The following is a 23955-nucleotide window of genomic DNA, read 5'->3' on the forward strand; positions in this document are numbered from 1 at the left end:
AAGAACTCCTCCTCCTTTAGTTTTTTATTTTATTTTTGTTAATGTTAGTAAACTGTATGAGTATGAAAACAAATATAGAGCTGGTTTCGAGATGTGAAAAAAAATGTTTTTAAAATGTTTATTTATCTCATACATATATAATCAAAATACAATATTTTTTAAACTCGCGGATTAGAAAAAAGATTTACCAACACATAACTGCAAAAACTTACTATATGACTCACGGTGGGTCGGATTTTTTTAGTGTGTGTATATAGTATTTGGTTTTTAAATATTTTACATATATATTTAATTAAATAAATTAAAAATTATTTATGCATAAAAAAATATTTTAAAAATGAAATATTAAAGAAACAAAATAAAAATTTGTTGAGATAATAAAAAAAAAGCAAATAAAATATGTAATTGAAAAAAAAATGAAAAAAAAAGTCAATGCTCGCGGGCATGACCTGGACACAAGGGATAGGAACGAAATCTTGTATTAACATTGGTTTTAAAACGTAAGGCTCTTAATCGACATCAAAGTTCAACCATTTTATCTCTGGAATATGGAGATAAGCTTATTTGAATTTTAAGAATTATAAATTATAAATTCTATTTTTTGGTAGAAAAAGAAAGAAGAAAGAAGATTCTGAAGCTTGATGCCGGCTACGTGTCGAAACCCGAACATAATTGCAGGGATTTTGAGGCATGATTCATGTAATAGGATTTAAGCCGAGTAGCCTTGGACCTTAACCCATGTCAAATTGAATAAAGCTGAATTCTGTATGGGCTCAATTTTAGGCCCATATTCCCTTTTTATGCTATTATTTTGATAATTTGCTTTATTTAATTCTTGTTTTTTATTTATATAATAAAACATACTATAAATTTTTGTGAACTTTTAACATTTTATCTTTACTAAGAACTAATACATGAGATTTTTTTTATGCAACTCTTCGTATTGTATTTATATTCTATCATATTATTAAATCATTGTTGACGAAAATTAGATGATTAAATAAAATATTTTTTTTGATAATTTATGTTAATGAAAAAGCATTAGGGTGAGTAAAAGAATATAAAATATGTATAATGTAGTGAAATTCGTGTGTGTATAAAAACTGCATTGTAAAACAAAGAATGTAAAAGACAAATAGAAAATATATACAAGAATAAATCAAATAATTTTCATATTTTATTCTAATACCAAATAAAAATAAGAACTTATCTTATACACTATACTAAAAACAAATCATTTAGGTGTCAAGTAGTATTTTGTTTTTGAGTAAAACGTTATCCAGACGATAAGGTAATTTTCAACTAAATACTTTCATCAAGCAAGCGTTTGGCTGCGTGATAGCTTCCACGTTTAGATACCATCACAAGTATCAGTTGTTTGGTAAATAATAAATCATTGTTTATTGTTAATGGAACTTACTAAAATTTACGAACACGTTTACATGCCGTTGAAAGCAGCTCGAAGCTGCTTTCCCTGTGTCTGCGTGCTAAGAGTCATAGCCACATTAGACTTGCAATTGGCAACTGAAATTAAAGTCATAGCCATTATTCTTCCTCATTTTGCAGTGATTTGTTCATGCGGCCTTCTAAAACGGTGAAGTTTTGAGAAGTAAATTCATGCATCCTGGCTTGCTTCGACCTCTCCTTGTAGATTTTTTCGTGGATTCTGGTAGGGATGGCTAAGTGCACGAGCAAGGTTTCTTCGTCGTTAGCATATTCTATGAATTTTGTGCTTGTAGTCAACGGTTACAATTAATGTACAGCATTTTTTACCATAATTTTTTTATTAAACAGATGTCAAAAGCAATAATTACCTTCACAATTACAGCAAAAGCAGATACTATAGCTAAGCAAAAGCCAATAGCATTAACAAAATAATTCTTGATTAATTATAATTCTATTTCAAAATATATATAACTTTATATATATATATATATATATATATATATATATATATATATTCTGAGAAGGTAGATATTTTTGGAATATACTCATCACATAAGCTAATAAATGGCAAAGAATTACAAACTTAAAACATCAAAGAGCATGGCATGGAGCAGGTAGAATGAACGCAAATAACCATTGGAATGGTTTCGAGACAGAGAAGAGAAACAAATCATCAACACAAAAGGACTATAAAGAAAGAAACAGAGTCAGATGGCTTGTTGAATGAGGGGAAGGAAGAGAGACTTGCCTTGTTGAAAGCCACTCGAAAGCAACATGGAAGAAATCAGAGAGGTAGAGAGCCATACAAGCTTCAAAAAACGGTGAAGCATAGAGGAAATGATGAGGGAAAAGAATCCAGGCAATGCCCTGTGAAAGGGGTTAAACAAACTCAAAGAAGGTAGATATTTTTGGAATATTACAAAATTGATTTATTTTGATTCCTTTTCTTTTGGTGTTTCAGCGAGAAATCTAAAGGCCTTGAAGCCTTCGATCTTTGCTTTAAGAAGCTCTTATTGTTTCTCTACTGGTGCAGCTGAGCCTTCTTCAAGCCTACCTAGCCCTCCGGTAATATACCCATTACAAATCTATACGTACACACGCATATGTTCGGTGCTTTATGGTCTGTTTGGTTTCTCAGGAAGTTCTTCAAAAACTCGAGAAACTTTTCTTCAGTTTTATAATTTCTTACAAGTTTGTGTGCTGAATCAGAGAGTCCCCAATCTTATTGGAGGAAAATTCGCTGATTCGCAATCATCGTCAACCATTGATGTGATAAATCCTGTGAGTATATATTATTATTGTTACTATGTTTTTCTTTGTTTTCAGTGATGATTGAAAGTTGTTTTGGGTTTAATGGATTGGTATATGGGGTTAGGCAACACAAGAAGCCGTGTCACGGGTTCCTTTGACTACGAACGAAGAGTTCAGAGCTGCAGTCTCTGCAGCAAAGCAGGCTTTTCCGGCGTGGCGTAACACGCCACTTACGACTCGTCAGCGTGTCATGCTCAAGCTCCAAGAGCTTATCCGTAGAGACATTGTAAGCATGCTAGAATTTTTCGTCATGTGTTGTGCGTTGTATCTGTATTATTTCTTAATAGGTTTCGTTTGATGGTTAGAATTACTGTGATCTTGTTCTAGGATAAGCTTGCGATGAATATTACTACTGAACAGGGGAAGACCTTGAAGGATGCTCATGGAGATGTGTTCCGTGGGCTAGGTTAGTCTTCTTCTTCTTTTTTTTATTATTTACTCTTCCTAAAGTCTCTTTTGGTTCAAAATCGTAGTTGATTGCATATATGCTCTCTCAATTTGATTTTTTTTCACTTATAGAGGTGGTGGAACATGCTTGTGGAATGGCGACTTTGCAGATGGGTGAGTATGTCCCTAATGTGTCAAATGGAATTGATACCTTTAGCATCAGAGAGCCACTTGGTGTATGTGCTGGGATTTGCCCTTTCAACTTTCCAGCAATGATTCCCTTATGGGTAAGCCTTCAGTATTCTTCTTCGCAATTTTTTCTGTCCATGCATATTGGGATGCCTGCTATATCGTTATTACAAAGACGTAACTTAAATCTTTTTCTTAAGATGAAAGGATGCAGTTAACTGGGCCAACTTCTAGCTTCATCTTGAAGTTGATCATGTTTCGCAAGTGTACAAACATTTAAAGCTTTTCTGATTTGTGAGCAAATCTTGAGTTTCCAGAGAAAAAATAAAATAAAAATGTGTGCTCCTTTTTGGCTGCAGATGTTCCCTGTTGCCGTAACATGTGGTAACACCTTTATTTTGAAGCCATCGGAGAAAGATCCTGGTAAGGATTACCTTGTCTATATTTTGTGCATAATATTTGGAGCATTATCTCTTCAAGGTACCAGCGTGTTAAATTCATAGGTTAGAAAGATACTTTCTATCTTCTCTAGTCATATATATGTGATAAAACTTTGTTTAGAAGCTGGTTACCCTGAAAATAAAATAGCCTCCTATGAGTATTGGAAGAACCTTTAGCTCAGAATTGTAGGACTTCCCATCAGGTGACCCCTTTAAGCCAATAATATAAGTGTTTGGAAGCTTGAATTTAGTATGTCAGATTATGTGCTCTTGTCATAAGTGGTGTTTGCCTTCCTCTTTTTCCTGTTGAAGCTAGCTGTCCACTTTGAACAGTTAATGGAAATTGTTCAATTATTTCAAAATTGTCCTGCTTTATTATAGGTTTTTTTCTCTTAATTTTTTTAGTAATGCAAAGAAACATAGTTTTGAAAGTTCTGGAAAATTCAGTAAAACAGTTTGGAACTAAAGCAGTCCTTGCATAAATGTTCACTAATCACAGGTCCAATTCCATTTATATTCTGCACAAAATAATCAATCATCTTACTTTTATTTGTAACAGTAACTTCGTTTTTGGTGTTGTAACAGGTGCTTCTATAATACTTGCTGAGTTAGTGAGAAGGAGAGATAGAGGGGAGATTGAAAGGTTATCTCGGTGATAATGCCGTGGATGATGAACTTTAGATACTGTTGAATTCTACCATCAGTTCGAAACAAAAATCTCAGCATTCGTAATAGGATGGTACATAATGAAATGCAACCCATCATTATTCTGTAAGAACTTGGATGATGTTGAATAATCGAAAACAAACCTTAAAAGAAGCAATAATATTGTTGGATAAAAACTGGGTTAGGCTAATTGATAACAGTAATCGTTGGAGAATGTCTGATAAAATACACGAATTGGTTTGAGCAGCTGCATTACTTGTACCCATATCATGACATTTTCTTCATTGCCTAGGAGTAGTTTTAGAGAGAACTGGCAACCTCCTCCTAACAATGGATATTAGCTAGCGAGCATTAATCATTTCTGATTTCCTGTTTGTAGCGAGCAGGACAACACTTTACTAACCTTTTGCTACACTTATATTGTGTTATTTTGTGTCTTCAAGTGCTTCTCTGTTTTGTTGTTCTCTCTGAAAATGTTCGTTCCTAGCTTTGCAGGTGCTGCTACTTCTGCAGCGGGTCTCCTTTCTTTCTAGCAAGTATATCTGTTTAGTTTTTTCCCCAGAACAATAACTTTACGTATTAATTCAGTGCGTCACTAGATCATTTGACACATACACTGTACGGGTAGGATAATTTTTTAATGTAAAAAAATTGCTCTGTTTATTGCTCATATTTTTTTTATATTACATTTTGTTTTTAAAATTACGGAGGAATTGATTTAATATGACTCAATTATCTTAGCGAATCTAAAAAACAACCTAAATAACTAGTAAAAATGCAATTTCATCCAAAATAAATATTTAAGATGTGATTTTTTTAATAAAAATTGAGATAACCATATAGAAAGCGAATCAAAATAAATTATGAAACTTAATTTTTAATAATTCTAATATTGAAGGATGAAATTGAAAAAAAATCAATAAAAAAATCCCAAACAAATAACTAAAGTCAACTCCTGTTAAACTAGTGATTCGAGTTATAAGATTAGGATAACATAATAAAATAAAATTGAGATAAATATGAAGCTTAATTTTCAATTAACAGTGTTGAAAAATAAAATTAAAAAAAATCAATTAAAAAAAAATACAAAAAAACAATTCAAGTAAATCAGGATTAACTCGAAAACCCTATGACTCGAGTCATAAGATGAAGATAACATCATCGAAAGTAAACCGAAACAAATAGTGAAATCTGATTTTTAGTCAACCTAATATTAAATGATAAAATTGACAAAAAAAATTTAATTAGAAAAAGAAGAAAAAAAGTCAAGTCAATAGAGTTAACCAGTCAAACCTGCGGTCCGGATCATGGATCTAAGATAACTTTTATAAAAAGTGAATTAAAAAAAATTATGAAACACAATCTCTCATAAATATAATGTTGAAAATAAAATTAAAATTGAAAAAAACAACACAAATTAGAGAGAAAAAAAAGTATTGAAATGAATAGAGTAATGTGAAAGAGGTAAAGTAAAACCCCTTCCTCCTTTAGGTTTTTTTTTTTTTTGTTAATGCTGGTAAATTGTTTGGGAATGGAAATAAATATAGAGCTGGTTGTGAGGTGTGAAAAACACTGTTTTTAAAATGTTTATTTGTCTCATACAGATATAACACTTTTAAAATACAACTAAACTTTCTAAATCTTTGAAAAAATAAGAAAAAAAAAGACAGAAAAAAAATATATTTGTTTTGTATATATTTTTCTTTGTGTAATAACATGTTCATATAAATTAAAAACATTACAATAAAACATTATGATTGTTAATAAAATTATATGACTGTTTAAAAAATAATTATATCTTAAATTAAATTAAATAATTATTTATTTAATTTTATCCCGACAATTATAAATATTAAAATTAATTATGAAAATTAAAATAAATAAGTTCAAAAAAGAATTAATTTAATAGATATAATTATAATATCAAAAGTGCCAAATATTTTATTTTAATATTATAAATATTTATATAATAGGATTAGGAAGCAGATTTGAAGAGTTCATGTGATTTTTTTCATTTAATTTACGTAAGAACGTATAATTATAAACACTTAAAAAATAATATTTCTTTTCAACGTTGAATAATTTTTTTTTTATTTACAAACTAAACAAAGAAATTATTAATTAATGACTTGGTTCATAATGACTTGGTTCGCACTGCAGAGGCGGCAGAGACATGTGAATTGCCAAGAAGGTTTCAAGTAATTCAAACGGCAGCCTATCTTGAAAGTCCTACAAGTCTTAAACTAATGCTAATGAACAAAGGCTCCCACTTGAGCCCACAGCAAGAACAAGGGACCGTTTGGGAACGCGGCTGCGGCCGCGTTCCCAAAAAATTTGAAAATTTTTTGTTTTTTTTTTTGTTAAAATTTAATATGGTTTGTACGTTTTGGATCGTTTTGATGTGCTGATGTTAAAAATGATTTTTAAAAAATGAAAAAACATCGTTGGCATGTATTTTGACATGAAAAGTTATTTGAAAAGCACCCGCAACCATACTGTTAAACACGCTCCAAGTCTTTTAGGTCCACGCAGTGGCTGAAAATAAACATTTCATTACCATGCAAAGTAACGCCACAGACAGGCTTATACATGCCCTTTTTAACACAAGAAATTCTGCAGTTTTCCTAACCCCCAAGCATTGCAGCACTACAATTTAAACTTCCTTCATGGGAAAGCTTCCTGTTCCATTTCTTCCTTTTGTTTTCTCAACTTTCTTCACACTAATAATCCCTTCTGCGAGTGGATTATCTTTCAACTTCACCAGCTTCATTGTTGGCGACCGAAACATTTCATACGAGCAAGACGCATATCCCGCAGAAGGAGCTGTTCAGCTCACCAAAAATCTAAGAAATGCTAATATGAGTTTAATTTTCGGTCGAGCCACGTATTACAAACCGATGCAGCTTTGGGACGAGGCCTCAGGGAATCTTACAGACTTCACTACCCATTTCTCTTTTTCCATCGATTCGCAAGGTCGACGTGCATACGGAGATGGATTGGCTTTCTTTCTTGCGCCAGAAGGATCAAAGCTTCCGCCCAATCTCTCTCAAGGTCGAAGTTTAGGTCTTACAAGGAATGATCAGCAACTAAACACAACGGATAATCATTTTGTTGCTGTGGAGTTCGATATCTACAAAAATTATTTTGATCCACCAGGCGAGCATGTAGGTATTGACATCAACTCTATGCAATCTGTAAATAATGTTACTTGGCTGTGTAATATTAGTGGAGGGATAAGAACTGACGCTTGGATTAGTTATAATTCAAGTACACATAATCTGAGTGTCGCCTTCACCGGTTATAGAAATAACACTATAGAAATGCAATTCCTTAGTCAAATAGTTAGCTTGAGGGATTACCTACCAGAAAGAGTTAGTTTTGGCTTTTCGGCTTCAACAGGAAGTGCATCTGCCCTACATACCCTTTACTCGTGGAATTTTAGTTCAAGCTTAGAAATTGATGATAATGTTACCAATCCAATAGATCCAGATACCAATACATTAGATCCAGCTGCAGCTTCTCCACCAAATGGTGGTTCACGTAGGAATCGGAAAAAGAACAGGACAGGACTGGCAGTTGGATTGGGTGTTGGGGGTGGTGCTATAGTTGTTGGGGCCGCTTTGGTTGGGTTTGTTATTAAGTTTATGTGTGGGCACGAAGAAGATGAAGAAGGTGGTCATGTCGTTGAAGAGTACATGGATGAAGAATTTGAAAGGGGAACAGGACCAAAGAAGTTCTCTTACCAAGAATTGGCTCGAGCTACAAGTAACTTCAAGGATGAAGAGAAGCTAGGTGAGGGTGGGTTCGGTGGTGTCTATAAAGGTTTTTTGAAGGAGATTGATTCATTCGTTGCGGTGAAGAGAGTATCAAGAGGTTCTCAACAAGGGATTAAAGAATATGCAGCAGAGGTAAAGATCATTAGCCGATTGAGGCACAGAAACTTAGTCCAACTCATGGGTTGGTGTCATGAAAGAAAGGAGCTTTTACTTGTTTACGAATTCATGTCTCATGGCAGCTTAGACTCCCATCTTTTCAAAGAAACTAGCTTGTTGACATGGGAGGTGAGGTACGAAATCGTGCAAGGCTTGGCATCGGGACTGTTGTACTTGCATGAAGAATGGGAACAATGTGTGGTGCATAGAGATATAAAGTCTAGCAACATTATGTTGGACTCAGAATTCAATGCTAAGCTTGGGGATTTTGGTTTGGCTAGGCTTGTGGACCATGGAAAAGGTTCTCAAACAACAGTTTTGGCAGGGACTATGGGCTACATGGCTCCAGAGTGTGCAATGACAGGCAAGGCTAGCAGAGAGTCAGATGTTTACAGTTTTGGAATTGTTGCATTGGAGATAGCTTGTGGAAGAAAACCTATCAACCCAAAGGCCAGTAATGAAGATCGAGTGTCCATGGTGCAGTGGGTTTGGGAGCTCTATGGTGAAGGAAAGCTACTTGAAGCAGTTGACCCAAGACTATGCGGAGATTTTAACAAGACGCAGATGGAACGCTTGATGATTGTCGGCCTTTCGTGCGCTCATCCGGATGAACATCTTAGACCCTCAATTCGGCAAGCTCTTCACGAACTTAATTTTGATGCTCCATTGCCTATTCTCCCATCAAAGATGCCCGTGCCATCATATTTCGCCCCGCCAATATCTGCATCTTCACTTTCAATAATGTCCTATGGCCTTACAGATTCTGAAGGAGGGATGAACAAATCTTCAAGTTGTAGTTACATCACTAATTCTTCCCAGTTCACCGCACCTTCTTCAGCATCTGCCATGCTTCTACACGAAGGTTAAATTGATGACCAGTGTAATTAATTATTCTTATCCAGTAAAAACATTTAATTTTGCCCTTTTTTTTGTACTGATCAATTTTGACATCTTTTCTAAAATTGATTTTCTTTGAAACTGACTACAAATTAGGGGTGATTATTTTCGGTTTGATTTGGTTTTTATATAAAAAAAAATAACTAAATCGAAAAAAAAATTAAAAAAAACTAAAACCGAACTGAAACCGGGTCAAACCGATCAGTTTTGGTTCGGTTCAGTTCGGTTTTTAGAAAAAAAAACCGGTTCAAACTGGTTTGGCTCGGTTTATCCGGTTTGGCTCGGTTTTCTCGGTTTTGACTCGGTTTTTTTTTCATTTTGGCTCGGTTTTTCTGGTTTGGCTAGGTTTTGGTTTCAGTTCGGTTCGGTTTTTTTATAAAACCGAAACCAAACCAAACCGGCTGGTTTTTTTAAAATTTTAATCGTTTTAATTGGTTTTTTTCGATTTAATTTTTTTTATTATTTTTTTTTAATTTTCTCAATTTAATTAATTTTTCAGTTTTTTTACTCATTCCTACTGCGAATTCATGTCCAGTTGAACAGTTTAAGTTCACTCTGTTTAAAAATTTATAAATTAGCCACTTGTATATATAAAGTGAAAAAAAAGTCAATGCACGCAGGCATGACCTGGACACAAGGGATAGGAATCTTAACATTGGTTTTTAAAGGTAAGACTCAATCCACATCAAACTTCAACCATTTTATCTCTAGAATATGAAGATAAGCTTATTTGAATTTTAAGAATTATAAATTTATTTTTTAATTTTTAGTGGTAAAAGAAAAAAATATTTAAAGCTTAATGCCGGTTACGTGTCGAAACCCAAACATGATTGCATGGATTTTAAAACATGATTTATAAAATCAGCCGTGCAATCTTGAACTTTAATCCAAGTACTTTTTATGAGCTCAACTTTGGCCCATATAACTTTTTTATGTTATTATTTTTTAGTTTTTATGATAATTTACTTTATTTAATCTCTCATTTTTTTTATTTATATAATAAAACATATTATAAATTTTTGTGAACTTTTAGCATTTTATCTTTACTAAGAACTAATACATGGGATTCTTTATGATTGTATTTCTATTCTATCATATTATTAAATCATTGTTGAAGAGAATTAGTTGATTAAATAAAACATGATTTTTTTTTTGATAATGCATGTTAATTAAAAAAGCATTAGGATGAGTAAAAAAATATATAAAATATGTATAATGTAGTGAAATTCGTGTGTGTATAAAAACTGCATTGTAAAACGGTGAAGTTTTGAGAAGTAAATTCATGCATCCTGGCTTGCTTCGACCTCTCCTTGTAGGTTTTTTCATGGATTCTGGCAGGGATGGCTAAGTGCACGAGCAAGGTTTCTTCGTCGTTAGCATATTCTATGAATTTTGTGCTTGTAGTCAACGGTTACAATTAATGTACAGCATTTTTTACCATAATTGTTTTATTAAACAGATGTCAAAAGCAATAATTACCGTCACAATTACATAGCTAAGCAAAAGCCAGCAGCATTAACAAAATAATTCTTGATTAATTACAATTCTATTTCAAAATATATATAACTTCATATATATTCTGAGAAGGTAGATATTCTTGGAATATACTCATCACATAGGCTAATAGATGGCAAAGAATTACAAACTTAAAACATGAAAGAGCATGGCATAGAGCAGGTAGAATGAACGCAAATAACCATTGGAATGGTTTCGAGACAGAGAAGAGAAACAAATCATCAACACAAAAGGACTATAAAGAAAGAAACAGAGTCAGATGGCTTGTTGAAGGAGGGGAAGGAAGAGAGACTTGCCTTGTTGAAAGCCACTCGAAAGCAACATGGAAGAAATCAGAGAGGTAGAGAGCCATACAAGCTTTAAAAAACGGTGAAGCATGGAGGAAATAATGAGGGAAAAGAATCCAGGCAATGCCCTGTGAAAGGGGTTAAACAAACTCAAAGAACTATCATGCATGCCGGAGCTTTTTGTGTTCAAGTGCATTCAGGGACAAAAAAATGCTGAAGAACTCAACCTCAATGTGCCGGGAAAGATTTATTCAGAGAAGGGTCCCAGATGTGAAAGTTCAATTCTGCAAATACCAACCATATTGATTTCATTTTCCCCTGACTATATTCCAGACAATGGCTGCCAAAACTAAATGATTTTCCCTACCAATCCAAAAGGAAAAAATCAAATGTTGTCTGCAAAATTAAATGATCGTTCTTCGAGGTTAAATTAAATTATCTTTTCTAATGAATTTATTTGTCATTATAAAATTAACCGGGATTATAATTGTTTATTATTTTTTTGTTTTTGCCAAGTTAAATGATATAAATGCTTTTAAAAATCAAAAACAAATGATGAAAGGTTAAGTGGAGCTTTTGCGTCATTTTAATTTTACAAAATAGTAAAATTATGGCTTTTCAAGTCAAAAAATTAAAGAAGACAAGGAGGAGTTGTTTCATCATGATTTTTTTATTATAATCTATTTGAATTAGAGATAAATTAATTTTTTAATAAATAAAAATAATAAATAAAAAGAAAAAGGAATTGATAGATGTAATACATTTGTCCATGAGTAAACGCTACCCAAGATTTATTTTTTAAGTTTAACGTAGGTGTTTGGACCCGCTTACAAGCACCTCAACTAATCACATAAATCCTGAAGTTAACAATCATATAAGTTTCTAATGGTCATTATAGGAGCAATTACAGGATTCGAATTTCAAATAATAAAAAAATAAAATTTTTAATTTTTAATTTTTATTATTAAACCACCATCTAAATCTAAATAGTTAGTGGGTATCTATAATTTTTGAACAGTACATACGGAGACTTTTGGAGTCCATGAAAGCCGAACTGCCTTGTCATTTGAAATGTCCAATGACTGCGTCTGTAGTGAAATTTGCAATGGTGAGATTTTTTTTCTTCCCTCTCTTCTTTTCATGAAATCCGTGCTGGATAGCTAAAATACAAAGTTCTCCTTCCATTTTTTTTTCGTTCTCTTTTTAAGATATATTATTTGTTTTGATTTTTTTATTAATTTTTATTTAATTTTTATATCAAATATGATACTTATTTTTTTAATTATTGTTTTTTTAATTTTATCTCTTGACATTTTATTTTATTTATTTTTATCTAATTTGGTTGTTATTTTTTAATTATTTTTTTATATTTTTTTCTAATTTGTTTTTTATTATTTTATTCGTTAACATTTTATTTCATTTATTTTTTATTCATGATTAAAATTTCTGTTTGTCATGATGTCACTGTTTTCTAAGATCAGCATGATTGAACTTGCGGGAGAAAAATCTAGTCATAACACTAATCACTCTCGCAGAATAACAAGTGGGCATGCATTTAAAAAAGGGATATACTATGCAACATCCTCTTGAAGAAACAGACATTTCGCCTAAACTAAAAACAGTGTCGTCAAAGAGTCACTGAATCAAAGCAAGTAGAAACAAAAAGAAAAACGATGTTGCTTCTTCGATCCTCGATTCAACGAGGTAAGCAACTTGCGCGTAACTAATCATCAATCATCTGTTTATTTCATTTGTTACAAAATTGATTTATTTTGATTCCTTTTCTTTTGGTGTTTCAGCGAGAAAGGCCTTGAAGCCTTCGATCTTTGCTTTAAGAAGCTCTTATTGTTTCTCTACTGGTGCAGCTGAGCCTTCTTCAAGCCTACCTAGCCCTCCGGTAATATACCCATTACAAATCTATACGTACACACGCATATCTTCGGTGCTTTATGGTCTGTTTGGTTTCTCAGGAAGTTCTTCAAAAACTCGAGAAACTTTTCTTCAGTTTTATAATTTCTTACAAGTTTGTGTGCTGTATCAGAGAGTCCCCAATCTTATTGGAGGAAAATTCGTTGATTCGCAATCATCCTCAACCATTGATGTGATAAATCCTGTGAGTATATATTATTATTGTTACTATGTTTTTCTTTGTTTTTAGTGATGATTGAAAGTTGTTTTGGGTTTAATGGATTGGTATATGGGGTTAGGCAACACAAGAAGCCGTGTCACGGGTTCCTTTGACTACGAACGAAGAGTTCAGAGCTGCAGTCTCTGCAGCAAAGCAGGCTTTTCCGGCGTGGCGTAACACGCCAATTACGACTCGTCAGCGTGTCATGCTCAAGCTCCAAGAGCTTATTCGTAGAGACATTGTAAGCATGCTAGAATTTTTCGTCATTGTTGCTTTTTATCTGTATTATTTTTTAATAGGTTTCGTTTGATGGTTAGAATTACTGTGATCTTGTTCTAGGATAAGCTTGCGATGAATATTACTACTGAACAGGGGAAGACCTTGAAGGATGCTCATGGAGATGTGTTCCGTGGGCTAGGTTAGTCTTCTTTTTTTTTTATTATTTGCTCTTCCTAAAGTCTCTTTTGGTTCAAAATCGTAGTTGATTTCATATATGCTGTCTCAATTTGATTTTTTTTCGCTTACAGAGGTGGTGGAACATGCTTGTGGAATGGCGACTTTGCAGATGGGTGAGTATGTCCCTAATGTGTCAAATGGAATTGATACCTTTAGCATCAGAGAGCCACTTGGTGTATGTGCTGGGATTTGCCCATTCAACTTTCCAGCAATGATTCCCTTATGGGTAAGCCTTCAGTATTCTTCTTCGCAATTTTTTCTGTCCATGCATATTGGGATGCCTGCTATATCATTATTACAAAGATGTAACTCAAATCTTTTTCTTAAGATGAAAGGATGCAGTTAACTGGGCCAACTTCTAGCTTCATCTTGAAGTTGATCATGTTTCACAAGTGTACAAACATTTAAAGATTTTCTGATTTGTGAGCAAATCTTGAGTTTCCAGAGAAAAAAAAAATAAAAATGTGTGCTCCTTTTTGGCTGCAGATGTTCCCTGTTGCCGTAACATGTGGTAACACCTTTATTTTGAAGCCATCGGAGAAAGATCCTGGTAAGGATTACCTTGTCTATATTTTGTGCATAATATTTGGAGCATTATCTCTTCAAGGTACCAGCGTGTTAAATTCATAGGTTAGAAAGATACTTTCTATCTTCTCTAGTCATATATATGTGATAAAACTTTGTTTAGAAGCTGGTTACCCTGAAAATAAAATAGCCTCCTATGAGTATTGGAAGAACCTTTAGCTCAGAATTGTAGGACTTCCCATCAGGTGACCCCTTTAAGCCAATAATATAAGTGTTTGGAAGCTTGAATTTAGTATGTCAGATTATGTGCTCTTGTCATAAGTGGTGTTTGCCTTCCTCTTTTTCCTGTTGAAGCTAGCTGTCCACTTTGAACAGTTAATGGAAATTGTTCAATTATTTCAAAATTGTCCTGCCTTATTATAGGTTTTTTTCTCTTAAATTTTTTAGTAATGCAAAGAAACATAGTTTTGAAAGTTCTGGAAAATTCAGTAAAACAGTTTGGGACTAAAGCAGTCCCTGCATAAATGTTCACTAATCACAGTTCCAACTCCATTCATATTCTGCACAAAATAATCAATCATCTTACTTTTATTTGTAACAGTAACTTCGTTTTTCGAGTTGTAACAGGTGCTTCTATAATACTTGCTGAGTTAGCAATGGAGGCTGGTCTGCCAGATGGTGTCTTAAACATTGTTCACGGCACCAATGTATGGTTTTGCTCAACAATGAGCTCTTTTTTGCTTCTTAATCTTTATCGTGTTTTGGTAGCTATATCTTCCTAAGAAAATAAACTTGAAAAATTGGATTTTATTTAATTGATTCTAACTTATTAAGATTTTGCAGTTTCATTTGTATGTCGGAGGGCTGTGATATAGTGGAAAATGCCTGAGATATGATCTTGTGATTTTCATTTGTTTATGTGTCTTTAACAGCACTGTTTTTCTAATGTGTTTCCATTTGTGGCAGGATGTTGTTAATGCAATTTGTGACGATGACAACATTAGAGCCATATCATTTGTGGGATCCAATACTGTAAGTTAGTCACTGCAATATCCAGATTTTGATTCCTACTTAGAGTGTGTTTGACATTCTGGTAGAAGTTGCTTTTCAAAGTGTTTTTGCTTAGAAACACATTAAAATAATGTTTTTTTTAAAAAATTCATTTTTGGTATCAGTACGTCAAAACGATCCAAAACAAAATTTAAGCAAATTTTTTTAAAAAACAATTTTGGCAAACAGCGTTTTGGCCACATTGCCAAACACTCTCAATCTTTTTATGGTCTTATATTTCTATCCCAAGCATTCTGAGGAAAATGAAGATCCTGAACAAGATCAGTTTTTGGTGGATAACCTTTAAACTTATTCTCCTGTTATTTTTGAGTGGGGAAAACATTCTGGAGATCATTGCTCTTTTCTGCCACATTGACATGTTATTACTTACATGATAGTCACGTTATTTCTTGATTTTTTGTTATCATATTCACAGGCTGGTATGCACATATATTCAAGAGCATCAGCTAAAGGGAAACGTGTACAGGTAAGTTCACATCATTTTTTAGTAATAACTATTCAGTCTGTTAGGAGCAATATGGTTTTTTCACAATGGTTGAAGTTGGAGTCAATTGGCTATCTGTATTCTTTTGTGCAGTCTAACATGGGAGCTAAAAATCATGCAATCGTTTTACCAGATGCCAATGTTGATGCCACTTTGAATGCTTTAGTTGCTGCTGGTTTTGGGGCAGCGGGACAAAGATGTATGGCACTGAGCACTGTAGTTTTTGTTGGAGACCCACAGTCATGGTAAGTTTGTTTCCAATTGAAATCCACAGCTTGTTAAATTGATAACTTCTAGCTGAACTTTTCAAGTAATCTGCTGCCAGTTAGCTACTGCAAAGGAATAGGATGTCAAGAGAATGATTTTTCAGCTATGTTATGGAAGCTGGATCAGTTTTAGTAGAGCCACAATAGGATACAGCTCCTTCGTTGAGAGTTGACACATGCATGCCATCACGTTACTTAGGGAGGCATTTTTATGTGTAGATGGGATTTGAGGCTGCACATAAATTTTAGCCTTTATCACTGTTTACACAGAGGGGGAGCATCCCCATTGCATGGACAAATGGGCTTTAACATGCATGTTATACATAGATTGCATCCCCTTGCAGATATTTACTATGGTGTTTTGTACGATTAATGGAAAATAAGAGCCCCTTGGTGATTGACCAAGATGTAACTGTATAACAGAGAAGTTTTTCAAACTTTTCTAGGGAGAATAAACTGGTGGAACGTGCAAAATCTCTAAAAGTAAATTCAGGAATGGAGCCTGATGCAGACCTTGGTCCAGTGATTAGTAAACAGGTATGTTTCAGAATTATTCCTAACCTGCTCTGCACCACCATGATCAAATCTTTACTTGGAAATCTTCTCTGTTCTTACAGGCTAAGGAGCGAGTGTGCAGATTAATTCAAAGTGGTGTTGAAAGTGGTGCCAGGCTTCTTCTTGATGGAAGAAATATAGTGGTATGTTATTGCATTTTTGTTTTGTTGTTGGGACCTGCTACTTATTTATTGTATATAATGGTGGGTAAAACCATCTGAATATGCAAGTCAGACCAGAAACACAAAATATATGGAAATCATAGAGTAATTTAAATATGGCTGGTAGAGCAAACAGCATTCTCTTCGTTGTAGGGAACTGAAAATACATTAGGACCAATAGTCTTGGAGCTCTTTGATTCTTTTGTGAAGCAAGATGGGCAAGGTATTGAGTTCAAGTCCAAAATATGTTAATCTTAAACATACATGTTCACATTAGCTTTGTGTTTTTGTTTCTTTCTTGCAAGGGTGCTTTTACTTCTTTTTATGATTCATTTTCAATTAACTTTAACAGAAAGAGACTTTCTACTTATTGATTTGTTTATGGTGATAAACAGGTTCCAGGATTTGAGCATGGAAATTTTATTGGTCCTACCATCTTATCTGGTGTCACAGCTGACATGGAGTGCTACAAGGTATTATTTAACTTTTTTTTTTTGTTGTTGATTTTGGAGACCAGACTCCAAAAAATCTTAATTCATTAATTTCCCAAGTGGATGGAGATGTAGACCTCAAATATTGGTGAAAAGTTGACTGATCCACTCTCCATACATTTCCTTTGCAGGAGGAAATTTTTGGCCCAGTTCTTCTTTGCATGGAGGTGGTTTGAATACCCTTTTTGTTTTTATGTGCTAACTAGGCCTCTGATCGATTGGCATGGCTATGGAGTAACATCTTTCTTTCTTCTCCTAACTTTCAGGCTGGCAGCTTTGAAGAAGCCATCAACATCCTGAACAGAAATAAGTACTATCTCGTTATGACTTTTCATTTGCTTGTTTTATCAATTTTCCTTCCATGAATTGTATCTGGTTTACATGTCTGTAAATGTTTTTGTTACAGATATGGCAATGGAGCTGCCATATTCACTGCATCTGGCGCTGCTGCAAGGAAATTCCAAACTGAGATAGAGGCTGGGCAGGTAAAAATTATAAAGTAACATGAGACTACCATCAGAGAATATTTAAGAGCTACAACTGCATAATTTTTTTGTTATGTAGCTACAATTTTAGTTCCTCGCTGTACTCTTACTATGGCAAGATTTGAAAGCTCATACAAAATGAGAGGAACTTGGCAAATTAATTCCAGAATAATTAACATTGATATTTTGTTGAAAATTGGAAGCATTGGTTTTGTCAAATTCGATTATAACCAATTTATGGTCCTTTTGGGAGGGGAAGGGGTAGTTTATTGCTGCATGAAATAGGCACTCTGTGAAATTCATGCGTATTAACATATGTTGCTTTCATCCAGGTTGGCATCAATGTTCCTATACCAGTTCCCTTGCCGTTTTTCTCATTTACTGGCTCCAAGGCATCTTTTTCTGGCGATCTCAATTTCTATGGTAATGCATACATCCTCTAAAGCCATGCTCTTGTGCTTGTGCAACCGTTACTGTTTCTTCACCAACACGCTGGCCTTACAAACATCCCTGACACGGTTATTATTTTTTGTTTTTAAATAATTGCAGGTAAGGCTGGGGTTAATTTCTACACTCAGATCAAAACAATAACTCAGCAATGGAAGGATTTACCAGGTGGTAGTGGAGTTTCTCTGGCAATGCCGACTTCACAGAAACTATAATGGTGTCATGTCCCTGACAATTTTCATGCGCAATGCAATTTTGAACCCACAAATAAACTATTTCGAGGTCGTCTTCTGCTCCGCCCTCTGTTTTCGTTCCCCTAATTGGCCTTTTTAAGCGTATGTAGTTATCTCTCTCAAGCGGGTCACCAAAAGTCCCCCATCGTGTCAAATACAAAGCCTGGGCTCAATTGTCGGGCATGAAAGAATTTTGGCGACAGAAAAGCGGGATCCTTTCGCTCGCTTCCAGCCTTCCCTCATGTGCCGTTCTAGCGACAGAAATCATAGAAAAGGGAAAATACATGCTATTGGCGTCCAGATTTTAATTTTAGTTTAATGTTCATAAAACTATTGACGTGAAGCGAGATGCATGATTCTTGCTGTTACGGATGTAAAGTATCAACAATAACCCGTAAGGAAAGGCGAGTATAGCATTCCATGGCGGTGAACTATTTATAGTCTGAGATTTTAGTGAAATTAAAAACTTGTCCTGAGCAAATTCTGAAATGAAAATTTTAGTTTAATGTTCATAAAACTATTGACGTGAAGCGAGATGCATGATTCTTGCTGTTACGGATGTAAAGTATCAACAATAACCCGAAAGGAAAGGCGAGTATAGCATTCCATGGCGGTGAACTATTTATAGTATGAGATTTTAGTGAAATTAAAAACTTGTCCCGAGCAAATTCTGAAAAGCATTACTCGCCAAAATCTAGTGTTATCGATCATTTTTTGTTGTGTTTATGGAGTGGGAACCAATCTGGATGACATCCAGAGGTGCTTGGTGATGAAAATGGCTGGTAGCCAAGTTCCAGTCATGGTGTTTACATGTCAGTGAGAAAATAGAAGAAGAAAAGGGATATGGAAGCAGAATTCCAGGAATTCAGCTCAACATTCATTCATTATGTTCATGCCTAACAATTTCAGGTTTATGTATATCAGCCATAGCATTCTAGAAGATAAAGTCAGACTATTTGTCCGCTGAAATCCTATCAGTTGAAATAACAAAACAAAACGATGCGTATTATTAACAAAAATAAATGTAGATCGACTTCTTTAAGCTCGATTCAAGAATTTAATCTGAGCTAGATTTCATAATAAATAAAAGTTGACTCAGTAAAAAACTTATTGATTTTTTCTTTTCAAAACGATATCATTCCCACAGGAAATAATAGGTTTATTTTTAATTTTAATCGTAACAAATTTATGTACCAAGTGGATTAGCTTTCTCCATGTAGAGCAGGGAAAAGACTTAAGGAGAGAGGGATCATTCCCACAGGAATCGCAGCCCTGCTTTCACCTTCAGCTCTATTGTGCTGAAGGTATCTCCACAGGAATCGCAGCCCTGCTTTCACCTTCAGCTCTATTGGGATGAAGGTATCTCCACAGGAAATAGCGCATCTATCTCCACTTGCAGTACGTATGCTCTCAAGTGTTCACAAGTTCCTTTTGTCTAAGCTGTTCTTAGTACTTTCTCAGTAAGTCATAGCATGATACATTGATGCTGCACTTGCGAAAGAACAAAATCTGACAAAGATAAGTGTTGACGAAAGTTTATATGTAAAACTTTCTTGAAAAAAACTCTAGTAAGAGGTGTCCTTCCACGTGTTCATGATTTATACACCCATTTGTTTTTGTATTTAAAAAGTATTTTTAAAAAATAATATCTACTGTATTTTCGATTCCCAGGATGTGTTCGCCTCGTGTCGAAGAATTTGCCACTAACATAAATATTAGTTTGGTTTGACTATGAACATGTGAAGAATCAAGAACATTCGATTGAAATTGTATGGTGCCGAAGAGTCGTCTTGGGAGATGATAAAGGCGGAGACAGGTTCTTATGCCGCTAATCCAGCAAAATGCCTTGCCTCTTCAGAATCAAACATAAAAAAAGAATTGAGTTTGAGTAAAGTAGAGAGACATCTAAGTCTATCTGAAAAGGAATAATAAAAATGATGATTATAATGATATTGAAGAAATCCTAAAAGAATATATAAAGAGAATAATTTTAAAAGAATTCTGGAAAAACTGGAAAAGCTAAGATAAACAAAGAAAATTTCTTCGAGAAGAAAATTAAAAAGATCAACACTCAAGGAATTTAAAAGGAAAGAGATTCTTTACTAGTCAAGGAGAAGTAATTTTGAGCGAAAATACAAATGTACAAAGGTTTTTAAGGGCTTTTTTAATATATTCTTCTCGAAGAAATTTTCTTTGTTTATCTTAGCTTTTCCAGTTTTTCCAGAATTCTTTTAAAATTATTCTCTTTATATATTCTTTTAGGATTTCTTCAATATATATATATATATATATATATATTAAAAAGTTTAATCATAAACTTATAATGCATGTTAGACAACATTTATTTTTTTAAAATATTGATATAATGACATATCAAATGATATTTATTTTTTAATAATATGACAACAACATATTGGATCGATTTGTGTTGACTTGTTAAATCTACGATTTGGATCATGAAACTATAATAGTTTTATAAAAAGTAAATAAATTTAAATTATGAAGAAGAATTTCTAATTAATCCAAATTTGAAAGATGAAAGTGAAAAAAATTAAATTAGAAAAAGATAAAAAAAAAAAAAACTACTCGAGTCAACCCGAGTTGACTATTTAATCTTGTAACCTAAATCATGAGATCGGGATAACCTCATAGAAAAAAATTAAAAAAAATTACAAAACCTAATTTTCAACCAACCTAATATTAAATGATGAAATTGAAAAAATAAATCTATTAAAAAAAAACCAAGTCCACTAAAACTAACATGTTAAACTAGTGATCTAAGTTATAAGACTCGGATAACTTTATAAAAAATAAATATAAAAAAGTTATATGACTCCATTTCCAACATATATAATGTTAAAGGTTGAAATAAAACATAAATAAATCCATGAGACCGGGATAAATCTATAGAAAACAAATTGAAAAACATTACGAAACCTAATTCCTAAACAATCTAATATTGAAAGATGAATTTAAAAAATAAAATAAGGAAGTAGATTGAGTTGTTGGAGGGTGAAATTGAAAAAAAAATCAATGAAAAAATAAAAAATAAACCAAGTTAACCCAAATTAACCTTTCAAACCCGCAACTCGGGTTATGAGATCGAGATAATCTCAAGCAAATCAAATAAAAAAATACGAAGCCCAATTAAAAAAAAATATTCAAGTTCAAAAATGACAAAAAAAATGAATGGAGTCAATTCGAGTCAACTTGCTAAATTCATGACCCGACTCCATAGATCGGAATAATCTCATACAAAGCCCATTTTTCAACCAATCCAATATTGAATGATGAAATTGAAATTTTTTTTAGAAAAAGTGGCCCAAAAAACGATTATAATTAACTCAGGTTAACCTATTAAACCAACAGCCTAGGTCATGGGATCAAAATAAACTCATTGAAAGAAAATTAAAAAAATTATGAAGCTCCACTTCCAATATATTTATTATCTAAGTTTGAAAAATAAATAAATATATAAAATTAATATATAACCTAATAGAAAAAAAAATGAAAAAAATAAAAATTACAATTTCCAAAAAAATCTAATATAGAAAGATGAAGTTGAAAAAAAAAACTAAATAAAAAAAAGATTGTGTCGTTGAGGGTTAAATTAAAAAGAAAAAAACACTATTACACTAAATAATGTTTTGCAGGTGTGACTACAATGATTTAGTTATACATTTCAATATTTTGAAAAAAAAAAGTTATGAAGTTTTATTTCTAATAAATCTAATGTTAAATGATAAAATCAAGAAGAAAAATTAAATATATAAGACCAATATATAACTTAATAGAAAGAAAATAAAAAAAATTAATGAAGTATAATTTTTAAAATAATGAACAATAAAATTAAAAAATAAAACTAAATAGAAAAGGATTGAGTTGTTGAATTGTTAAATAGAAAAAATATTTTAATAAATAATTGTTTTGTTAATATGATTTGATTGAGTATAATTTGTTTGGTATTGTGGTTTGAAAAAAATTATTTTCTAAAAAGTACTTACTTTTGGTTGAGGTTGATTTGATATTTATGTATGTTTGATTAAAACTGTGATTGAAATTGAGGTTATATATATATATATATTGATGATTTTTAATTTAAATATTATAGATTTAACCATTGCTATTACATCATGTAATAAATAATACTTTATATAAATTTTTTTTTATTGTTTCATTAAACTATCTACACTTCAATCACGTATGAAATACATCCGACAAGGACTACAGTTTTCTTGATTTCTTAAACGCGCAACAACATCAAGTAAAATATAATAAGAAACAAAATTGTGATTGTGATCAAATTCTGCAAATGTTACATCATCAAACGATCTCCGTCTAATTTATATAGTGTCATTGAATAATGTTAAATACTAGTTTTTTGAATAAAATACAATTAAAAAATAAAAAATAATTTTTTTATTTTACTAGATCAGACCCGATTCAATGCATTTTAATCTTTAGACCAGACTAGATCCGGCCGGAACAGTGTAACATCCTTTACTATTTACATGAACAATAAAAACATGTTCCACTGTTTACTACGCAGTATAATATAACTACACTGTTCAGTGAACTTCATCCGCACATGAAGTAGAAAGGAGTTGTTTTCCTTCCCCCTGCATTTCAAAAGCAAATTATCATGGAATCAATGAATAGTAAATTTTTGTTTTTTAATTATCAAACATGTTGCACCTGCATTTTAAACAAAGTACAGACATAATCTCCTAAACAAACAGGATCTAACTAGCTAGAATGTGACTCCATCATTGCCTACAGGCCATCACTTATTTACTCGTCACACTTATTTGTTTGGAGTTTTGAGTATGATTTTGAATAACATTTCTCAAAACAAAAGGTGTGATCAAATCTCTTACCACTTTGGCTGTGGAACTAAAGAGCTACTCGCTTGTGTCGTTAAAATTACCTAAAACACGTATATCCTTGGCAATTAATTTCTAACTGCTGATCGTCAAAGCATGATTAAACCACAGTAGTAGCATAATCAATGACTCCACCCCATGGGATAGCTGCATAAACTCATCTGGAGCTCCAAGCTGATGCAGGGGATCATTTGTCAGGCAAGAAGAGAGAGTCTAGCATGAGAGAGATTAGTCTGTCAGCATAGCCAAGGTGACTGCCCAGAGCCGAAGTAAGGGTCCTCTCTCTGCCGTGTGCTTGAGAACTCTTTCCATAGAGTGGGCAAGTCATCCTTGGCTACCAAACACGACTCTTGTCTTCATGTAAGACTTCACTTCCCCTGAATATTCACCCTCCATTTACGAAATGATACCAAGATAGAGTGAATGGCGTGTTTGTCCGGAAGAAGAGAAGGCCTGGCATGACAAAGAAGAGCCTGTCAACCTAGCCAAGGAGACTGCCTGAAACCCCGAATGAGGGTCCTGCCTCTTAGTCCAGGGCAAATCCCAAATTTCTAGGAACAGGCAACTCGTCCTTGGCTAACTAACAAGACTCTTATTTTCATGTTAGGTCTCTCTTCCTCTTGTGTTCATGCTCAAAATGTGATGGTGATTAATGCATTTTGACATCCCCTATTTATAACCAACAAGAGAATAAAAATCA

General features: G+C 33.2%; 3 protein-coding genes across 6 annotated transcripts; all 3 read left to right on the forward strand.

The window, feature by feature from the left end:
- Positions 1-2019: 2019 nt before the first annotated feature.
- Positions 2020-5127, forward strand: LOC133703384 (methylmalonate-semialdehyde dehydrogenase [acylating], mitochondrial-like). Of its 2 annotated transcripts, XM_062127877.1 has the most exons (8): positions 2020-2238; positions 2408-2511; positions 2656-2727; positions 2822-2983; positions 3085-3163; positions 3277-3431; positions 3693-3756; positions 4359-5115. In XM_062127877.1, the coding sequence occupies exons 1-8, from the start codon at positions 2088-2090 to the stop codon at positions 4427-4429; spliced, it is 858 nt and encodes a 285-aa protein (XP_061983861.1). In that variant the 5' UTR covers positions 2020-2087; the 3' UTR covers positions 4430-5115. The 2 variants fall into 2 exon arrangements, with proteins under 2 accessions (XP_061983861.1, XP_061983853.1); XM_062127869.1 differs by having other exon boundaries at positions 3693-5127.
- Positions 5128-7105: 1978 nt separating this feature from the next.
- Positions 7106-9238, forward strand: LOC133687867 (L-type lectin-domain containing receptor kinase IX.1-like). Its single transcript, XM_062107206.1, has one exon. It carries the CDS (start codon positions 7106-7108, stop codon positions 9236-9238), a length of 2133 nt encoding a protein of 710 aa, XP_061963190.1.
- A 3349-nt stretch (positions 9239-12587) lies between these two features.
- Positions 12588-19082, forward strand: LOC133687028 (methylmalonate-semialdehyde dehydrogenase [acylating], mitochondrial). 3 transcript variants are annotated; one of them, XM_062107010.1, is made up of 19 exons: positions 12592-12774; positions 12870-12967; positions 13112-13183; positions 13278-13439; positions 13538-13616; positions 13726-13880; positions 14141-14204; positions 14807-14886; positions 15146-15211; positions 15666-15716; positions 15828-15979; positions 16447-16537; positions 16618-16698; positions 17112-17189; positions 17339-17374; positions 17474-17517; positions 17614-17692; positions 18025-18115; positions 18242-19082. In XM_062107010.1, the coding sequence occupies exons 1-19, from the start codon at positions 12744-12746 to the stop codon at positions 18352-18354; spliced, it is 1623 nt and encodes a 540-aa protein (XP_061962994.1). In that variant the 5' UTR covers positions 12592-12743; the 3' UTR covers positions 18355-19082. The 3 variants fall into 3 exon arrangements, 2 of the variants coding, with proteins under 2 accessions (XP_061962994.1, XP_061962996.1); XM_062107012.1 differs by having other exon boundaries at positions 12936-12967; XR_009840403.1 differs by lacking the exon at positions 17474-17517 and having other exon boundaries at positions 12588-12774; positions 18242-18290.
- Positions 19083-23955: the final 4873 nt, after the last annotated feature.

Source organism: Populus nigra, chromosome 1 (assembly GCF_951802175.1).
Source record: "Populus nigra chromosome 1, ddPopNigr1.1, whole genome shotgun sequence".
Lineage (NCBI taxonomy): Eukaryota > Viridiplantae > Streptophyta > Magnoliopsida > Malpighiales > Salicaceae > Populus > Populus nigra.

Excerpts from the sequence above, each read along its gene's own strand:
- LOC133703384 (XM_062127869.1), top strand. The coding sequence starts at position 2,088 with ATGGTTTCGAGACAGAGAAGAGAAACAAATCATCAACACAAAAGGACT. Across the intron at positions 2,239-2,407 it reads ACATGGAAGAAATCAGAGAG|CGAGAAATCTAAAGGCCTTG; the intron begins GTAGAGAGCCAT and ends TTGGTGTTTCAG. Across the intron at positions 2,512-2,655 it reads CAAGCCTACCTAGCCCTCCG|AGAGTCCCCAATCTTATTGG; the intron begins GTAATATACCCA and ends GTGCTGAATCAG.
- LOC133687867 (XM_062107206.1), top strand. The coding sequence starts at position 7,106 with ATGGGAAAGCTTCCTGTTCCATTTCTTCCTTTTGTTTTCTCAACTTTC.
- LOC133687028 (XM_062107010.1), top strand. The coding sequence starts at position 12,744 with ATGTTGCTTCTTCGATCCTCGATTCAACGAG. Across the intron at positions 14,205-14,806 it reads GCCATCGGAGAAAGATCCTG|GTGCTTCTATAATACTTGCT; the intron begins GTAAGGATTACC and ends GAGTTGTAACAG. Across the intron at positions 17,518-17,613 it reads AACATCCTGAACAGAAATAA|ATATGGCAATGGAGCTGCCA; the intron begins GTACTATCTCGT and ends TTTTTGTTACAG.